Source organism: Elgaria multicarinata, chromosome 9 (assembly GCF_023053635.1).
Source record: "Elgaria multicarinata webbii isolate HBS135686 ecotype San Diego chromosome 9, rElgMul1.1.pri, whole genome shotgun sequence".
NCBI classification, from domain to species: domain Eukaryota; kingdom Metazoa; phylum Chordata; class Lepidosauria; order Squamata; family Anguidae; genus Elgaria; species Elgaria multicarinata.
Window position 1 is genome coordinate 14766573 of NC_086179.1, and position 8257 is coordinate 14774829.

The window sequence follows — 8257 nt, forward strand, 5'->3', positions numbered from 1 at the left end:
TCCATGCCCGGGAAGGGGGGAGAAATTTCGCCATCCCCGGGTGCAGGTTTTTTCCCCCTTACCTTTTTCTGCTCAACCAGCTCTTCTTTTTTTAAAAAAATGGTGGCCACAACATCACGCTTCCCTTCCAAGATGTTGCGTGGCCATAAAGACGCCGGGGGAGGATCGAGGAAGCAGGTAAGTCCATGATCCTACCCCTCCCTCCATCTACACCCTTAGGTGTAGACATCTCCCTAGTCTTGTTGACCCCAAGACTGGTGATGCATCGCTGAAGATCTAGATATTTGCGAATGAGAACCCAGTGGGCAAAATATACCCATTGCTGCTGCCTTTCCCAGAGGAGTTTACAATCACGAATCCAAATTCCTCTACAAAATAAAAAGCATGACATTTCAAATTTAAAATCCATGCATTCAGATGTACGACATGATTCATTCATGTTCAATTAAGCATTTTGAATTGCAACTGATTGGTTGGCCCAATGGGAGCGATGTAAGAAAGTGCTTCCTTTTAGCTGGGTTCCCCTGGCTTTCAATCTTGGTCATTCAAGTCAGTTGCATCTCAGCATCTGGTTGGCAGATTGTGTAGTCCATATCCTTTGGAGCCAGTTATGACATTCCATTCACTTTAATGTTTCTGGGTGGCACCTGTCTTGCCAAAACCTGGCAAAACATCTGTGCAAGCCTGCTTGCTGTGCAATTTGTCTTGCCAGGAGGTGAAGGTTTTTCCTCTCCAGGGATTCAGAAAGAATAAACAATTCAATGGGTAAAGTGTACTTAGCTTATGAGAGAAGAACAAAAGGTTGACAAAGGAACCATATACAAGAGAATACATAAGATAGAGTACAAACATAAAGACAAGCAGAACAAGATTATGAAGGCTACTTCCTCTTAGGGATGGGCAAACTCACTCGGGTCCAACTCGTGGGACACTCGTCCTGCTGCCGCCGCCATTTGCCCCCACTCACATGCCTGCCATTTGCCCCCATTCGTGAGCATGACAATGGAGGCTCCAGAAATTGTGTATTTTCCCCATTGCATAAATGGCGCCCGTAAAGGCCCCATTTACCGAAGAATAAAGGCACATATCCTCCATCCCCGCCTTTACTTTTGCATAAATGGGGTCTTTATGGCTGCCATTTACGCAGCAGGGGGGAATCGTCATGCACAATGGAGGCTCCAGATGGGGGCTGATGGCTGCTGAGCACTCATAGGGTCATGCGGGTGCTCTACCCATGGGTCCGCGAACATGCTGTGGGCACCCAACTGGGTCCGTCAGACACCCCGGACCTGGTTGGGCACCCACAGCATCCATACTTCCCCTTTCAGTTGTCAGGAATCCCTTCGGCTACAAGAGAAAGGCCTCTGGCCAGCAGCCAATAGACAGTACCTCCACTCTGTCCAGGTCTGTGGTGAGGTTCAACTTGGGCAGAGTCGTAAGGACTTATACACCTAAGAGCTACATAATCTACGTGCCATGCCAATGACTTTCATCACACTTCGTGTTATGGTCAACTCCCATGCTCTTACTCATTCTGCCAGGTCACAAGATAAGTCAGAGCAGGCGCCCATCAGCCAATGTAGATAATTCTGGTAGCTATCTTTCATACCCTAATTAGTATCACCTGGAGCAGAACACTAACAAAAATATGGAAGAAGAAGAATGTGAAGAAGTTTAAAGGAGGCAGGTTCTCAGATGGGTCTTTAGGCATAGAAAGGTGATGGTTGTACACCAACTATGATATACAATGTTCTTCAGTGTGATTTCCCTATACAGCACCCTTTGCAGCCAAACTGATTTGTGATCTCCTTCCTGTTTTTCAGATCAGTTTCACCCGACTTAAAATCTTTTGCTGTTGGCATTGAAACTTTGTGTGGAAGGATATTTGGTAAATGTTTCCCATCTTGTATTTGGTTTGGTTTTAAAGCCTCAAGCAGCAGTTGTGAAAATATATACTCAAACATTATTCTGGGGCATTTTACTACTCCAAGCCATTTGCCAATGTATCCTGGGGTGATAAAATGCCCTCACGAACGAACCTGTGTCTGTGATGTCTAAAGATATAAACTCACAATATATAGATAAAGTATCATAAACTGTCAAGGTAAAATTTTAGGTAAAACATTTATTACTAAGAACAAACTTTTTTGGGGTGTGTGTGTGCTGTAGGATATTTTTTATGTCTCTGGTGAGGTAAATATTCACCAATGAAATCCAATTATTTGTGCCAAACTACTGACATGCAGAGTACCTAAGGGTACAATTCTATTCATGTTCAAACAGAAAAAAGTCCTACAATTACCAGCATTCTTCAGACAACTTGTAGGACCTTTTCTGTCTAAACATGCATAAGATTGCACACTAAGACTTGGTTCTGTAGATCTTTTGGAAATGCATGGGACATTTTTATACCCCTGTAACATTGCCTGGCCTTTGAGACATAGATGATCAGCAGGGGAAACAATGCAGCATTGGATAATAATAATAATAATAATAATAATTAATAATAATAATAATAATAATAATAATAATAATTTCTTACTCACCTCTCCGATTGGATGGTTATTTCCCCATCCCCGCATATTACCCTAATTACCCACATCTTGTTGCAGGTTGCCATGCCATCCAAAACTGGCACGTGTGGCATGAGCACAACACATTTCCACTCTGCAACCAATACTACATTCATGCTGCAGGCCAGGTTTGGATTACACAGCAACCTGCAATGTAGCATGGGTAATAAGGGAAAACTGCTGTGTCTTTTCTGCAGGAGGATTCCCAGCGCCTATTTATTTTGGAGCTTTGATCGATAAGACCTGCTTGAAATGGGGTGTGAAAAGCTGTGGTGGATCAGGAGCTTGCAGAGTGTTTGATACACAAGCATTCAGGTGAGCATCGGTACAGAAAAATCACTGTGGTCTGGGGGCTTCTCTACACAAGGCTTTTATCCTGTGATCAAGCTTAGTTACGCATGGAAGTTTGCGGGTCCTTTACATGATGTCATCAAACTCTCCCATGCTTTGTGACCATTTCTGCAGCTGTATTTGTAATGGGGGGAAATGCAGTGTTTTAAAATGGCGATTTCAATCTCTCCATGTAATTACGGAGTTGCACTATAACCACAGTGCCATCTAATGGCTGTGTAATGAAACGTATGCCGGCCCCAAGACCACAGAATCTATTACCAATGAAAAAAGGGGGGGGAAAGGGGGGGAACTGTTCTAGGAACAAACTCTATAGTTTCTGCCATAGAAGTTTCCTTCCTGTAGCATCCCAGGAGTACTTGAAGATTTCAGCCCACACCCTGGTGACACTCTAGGAATGAAGCTCCTATGGCAGGAAGAATGGAGCCAATTCTTAGAATGTCCCCTCCCCCCCTTTTTTCCTATTTAGGACAGATTCTTTTACTGCAACTAAGATCTATTCCTTCAGGAATGGGTGTGTGGTTAAGAATGATACATGTCCAAATGTGTGTACATATATGCAACCCTCACCTATCGATGAGTCTCGTGTGGCGCAGAGTGGTAAGCAGCAGTTACTGCAGCTGAAACTCTCCCCACAGCCTGAGTTCGATCCCACATGCACAAAAAAGGCTAAAAACGAGACCACACCTTTCTTGAGTGAAGAAAGAAAAGGTATTCTTGCACATACAAATGCAGGCACAGTGTAGGGTTGCAAATGGAATTTGTCCAGTCCATTTTGTGTTTCCTTTACACAGACAGTAGCAAGCACTTGTGCTCCTAGCAGTGGAGGAAGACAGAGAGGAGCAGGAAGCCACACTGTAGGCTATAGAGATCCTAAGGCTAGCTATGCCCCAGTTCCTATGCATTAACTAGCTAACTGCCCCACTGCCCCCTTCCTGTAACTTGCAGCAAAGGCTGCAGTAGTCTTAACAATAGTAAGCTATATGGCCTGGTTATATGCCTGGGCTGGTTTTATGCACTGACCTGTTTCTAGGCTCAATTCAAAGCTCCAATTGTACTCTTAAAGAAAACAGCAAGAGGAGAAGGCACTTGTGTTCCAAAATGGAAACAAAAATATTCCAAGGTGCTTGAAAATGCTTAGCCTTTTTTCTTACAGTTTTAAGGATAATAAATATTTTTTCAGGCACCTATGAATATTTTTCTCTTCTGTTTTTTGGCATACTTTTAAAGCCCTTCACAACATGGGACCACAATACCTAAGGGACCTGCTCCATCCTTATGAGGTTCCCATCCCTTAAAATTAGCTGTCTTTTATATCCTACTGCCTGGGTCAGAGGCCCATCTGGAGGGGAGAGGGCTTTACCTTTCCTGCAACCAGGTTGTGGAGCTCCCTGTCACAGGGAGAACTCTCTAGGATACTTTTTAATTCTCTTTTACTACCCTTTAAATACACATTAATTCCGGTGGCCATTTTTAAGTGGATCTGTTTAATTTTATCTGGGATTTTGTCTGCCATTCATCTGGCCCCTAGTTTATCTTGTTTTTAACCTTGCTTTGATTGATTCACTGTATTCCATTTTGTTAGCCACCTTGGACATCTTTGGGAAGGTAGCATGTAAAATTTTACAAAATCAAAATAAACAAAAATAATGCCATAGAGAGTTGTATCAAACACACAGAAATAACACATGGTACTGTCCTTTCTGAATGATGCCACTTTAGACTACAGGAGAGGAGTCACATATTAGAATTCTTGTGCATGTAAAAAAACCCACCACCCACTACTTCTATGGGGAAAGGCAGCGTGTCTGTCAGAATCCTAAAATTCGTCCTACCTTCCATTTGCAGTTTCAATGTGGGGGAATACTCAAACATACAATGCCTTACCTGCTGTCCAAAATGGAATAATCCAGAAAGGACTCTACTACTTCCTATTTGGGCACATTTGAATAGACCCATCTCTCAAATTCTACTGCTCCTGAGCTGTTCTCATGGTCTCTTTTATCCTAGAAATGTCTACCTTGGACTCAGTTGTTCGCTCAAATTTGGATGCTGCCTCCTCTATATCCTTCTCTGTGTTTTAATTGTGAGGCGATTCAGACAGGACAGCCAAGAGGCAAAGGATAACAAAAACATGGAAGAGCCTGCCATACCTAGCCTGAAGAAAGAAGAGTCCTCTCATGTGGAGACATCAGAAAATGGAGGCACACGCTTCTGAAAAGGGATGCTAATTTGGATTCTCTCATACATAGGAATGTCACAAGAATCTGTGGTGGGTGGTGGGTGGGGATGGAGTCCAATGGAGTCACCCCACCTCACCTCCTGGACCCCCGCACTGAGCCATGGGGCACTCATGTACCTGCTCACCATATACCACACAGTTCACGAGTGCCCAGCGGCTGCCCATCTACATAGCGCACGGCCATTTTGTGAAAAACAGAGGCTCCGGAATTTCCAGAAATCTAATGGTGTGTAAATGGTGGCCATAAAGGAGCCATTTGTGCAACATTACAGGTGTGAATGGACCATCCATCCCTACTCATGCGTGGCTGATGCTGGTGCATGCAGGGCAGTAGTCTGCCGTGTGTGTGGTTCTTGACCATGCCAAAATGCCAGCTGGCAACCGGACTACATGTAGACAACCTGGGTCAGATATTTGGCTGTAGCGCCTGTGAAGGAGGCATAAGGAGGTTTAAGAGGGGTTACCCCCAAACACCCAACTCTCTCTAGTGGGTACAGTGGTCTGCTACAACCCCTTAACATTTACTTTCCACTAAAATGTTGGAACATGACCAAAAATAAAAAGTGGAGCAGGGAGAGGTAATATTATCATTTTAAAAAAATATTATTCTGAAGAGCTGGTGATAGTTGTGTGAAACGGCATAGCTAGACCTACCTAGTCTAGCCTGACCGAGGAGGGAGGATCTCACGATATGGTTATCGTGAGATCTCCCCCTCTGTCTACATGCGGTGCACGATGTCCTATAAGGAAGAGGACGTCGCACACACTTTTTTTTTTTCTTAAAGGAGACGGAGAGTATGAGTGCTCGAGCAAAAAACAGCAAGTTTTTTTTTAAAAAAAAAAATAATCCCCCCCCCCCTCGGGGTTTAATCTTTTTCATTATTTCCAAACACCAATAAATAAAAAACATTACAGAGCAAAAAACAAAACAAAAACGGACGAACAAAAATCACAAAAATAAAATGTTCTTCCAATATTCTCCCAGCAAAAATACATAACAATGTTGTTATTATTTTCTTACTCTATCACTGTCAAATCCAAATCTCTAATTTCTCTCTTAACATTTCCTACATTATTGGTTGAATCCACAGATATACAAGTCATCTTTTTCTCGTCCCTTCATAAAATTTACAAAAGGTTCCCATTCCGTTATAAATCTTAAAGTTGATTTTTCTCTCATTATTGTCGTGAGTTTTGCCATCTACGCTAGCTCAAACATCTTCAGTAGCCATTCCTCTATTGTGGGCACTATTTTGCCCTTCCATCTTTGTGCATATAGTAATCTTGCAGCTGTCGTCATATATAAGAATATAGTCCCATGATTCTTTTTCATCTGCTCATCCATAAATCCCAAAAGAAAGGATCCCAAAATAAATCCCATAAACCCCTACCCCACCCCGATGGGCACAGAGCACCTGAGGAGCTCTGTGCCCCATGCCCAGCTCTTCGTGGATACTGGTCTATTCAACCAGCAGGATTTTTGATGATTGAATATGGTATATGCAAGATCACAAGTTGTGGTTGTGAATTCAAATCCACGGCAGCATGTATGTTCCACCAAGGGTCATGCAGTGTTGACAGTTCCCTCTGTACAATTGGATTTACGTTCAGTGTCCCCACCCGCTGCCCCACTTCTCTTTCATGCCTGAGTTTTCACATCCAGCATTGATGATGATGATGATGATGATGATGATGATGATGATTTTATTCTGCCCCTCTGACAAGAATTAAATTGGATAGGCACAGGCATAAGGAAGGTTCGAGATCATTGTTCGTACCAATGGAATAGCCGTACTGGGAATCAAACGTAGTGGATTCACTCAGCATCCCTTGCTAATGGGTCTGTTTCAAAAGGTTAATGGGTATTGCTACACTGATTTTTTAAAGGAGTTTAAAACAACAACAATCTCATGGTTTTCCTGCTGGGGTGAGTTATGACTCAGTGATAAAAAAACTGCTTTGCATGCAGTAGGATACAGGTTCAATCCCCAGCATGGTAGGACTGGAAAATGCCTATTTTGAAACCCCAGAGAGCCACTGCAGATTGGTGTTGACATTACTGGGCTGCATGGACCAAGGGGCTCAAAAAGGCAGTTTTGCATCTATGTATCAGTTTCAGTTAAGGTTTTTGACCACTGTTAGTGAGAGCCAAGCTTTCAGACTGATGGAGAATTCATAAGTGAAATTATCACTCCCTCAATCTTATCAAAAGCCATAGCTCAATCGGGGAAATCCCGGGGTGATCCCCAGGATCGTCCCTGTGCATCCACATGAAGCACAGGGGATCCCAGGAACAGGGAGGGATGATCCCTCCCTTGCCCCGGAATCTCACCCTTTATGCCCCATTTTTCCGGAGTCTTGGGCTGGGCCTGAGACTGTGGAACGTGTGGCCGGGTGCCACGGTTTGTCTCGGCTCCTCGTGGTTCCTCGTGAGGACATGGGACCCGGGCGCAAGGCTCCTCAGGAGCACTGCGCCCATTGGGGGTGGTGTGAGGGGAGTGGGGAAATTATTTTTTTTAAAAAAAAATCGTTACCTTTTGCGCACAAGCACTTGTGCGCATTTTCTCCTTTAAGATTTTTTTTAAAAAATGGCGGGCGCGACGCCTCTCTCTCTGAGGTCATCACGCACCATGTGTAAGCTGAGGGGGATCTCACAATAAAACCATTGTGTGATCTTCACCCCTTCGTCGTGGACTAACAGTTAGGTCTAGCTAAGGTCAAAGTAAACATTCCACATCAAGTTAAAACAAAAAATATATATTCAAATTTCTAACAATTACTTCAAACCATCCATGGACATTAATCACTTGATTCAGTTATCAGACCACAGAAGTCTGGTCCGAAGCATTCTCTGGAGATCAGCGGGGTTATTTGGGCTCATTGCAGTGATAAGAAATGCAGCTTCAATTCGTTATCTCAAGTCATATAATAGTGAGTTGCTGGAAAGGCAGCATCTCAACCCCCCCCCCCCCTTTTGCGTCAAGAAATACTTTCGTTTTCTGACAAATTACCTGCAATGTGCTAAAAGCCCTCAAAATAGTCTGGCTTCCAAAAACAAGATGGTCCATCTTACCGATGCATTTATTTCTTC

The 8257-nt window shown here is 43.5% G+C and overlaps 1 protein-coding gene across 2 annotated transcripts in view; it reads left to right on the forward strand.

Moving 5' to 3' along the window:
• Window positions 1-5467, forward strand: part of LOC134404152 (solute carrier organic anion transporter family member 1C1-like) — a 44924-nt gene extending 39457 nt beyond the window's left edge. For both annotated transcript variants that reach the window (XM_063134771.1, XM_063134773.1), the window contains exons 13-15: window positions 1824-1888; window positions 2771-2888; window positions 4935-5467. In XM_063134771.1, the coding sequence (XP_062990841.1) occupies window positions 1824-1888; window positions 2771-2888; window positions 4935-5142 (391 nt within the window). In that variant the 3' untranslated portion in view covers window positions 5143-5467. The remainder of the gene's footprint in view (window positions 1-1823; window positions 1889-2770; window positions 2889-4934) is intronic.
• Window positions 5468-8257: the final 2790 nt, after the last annotated feature.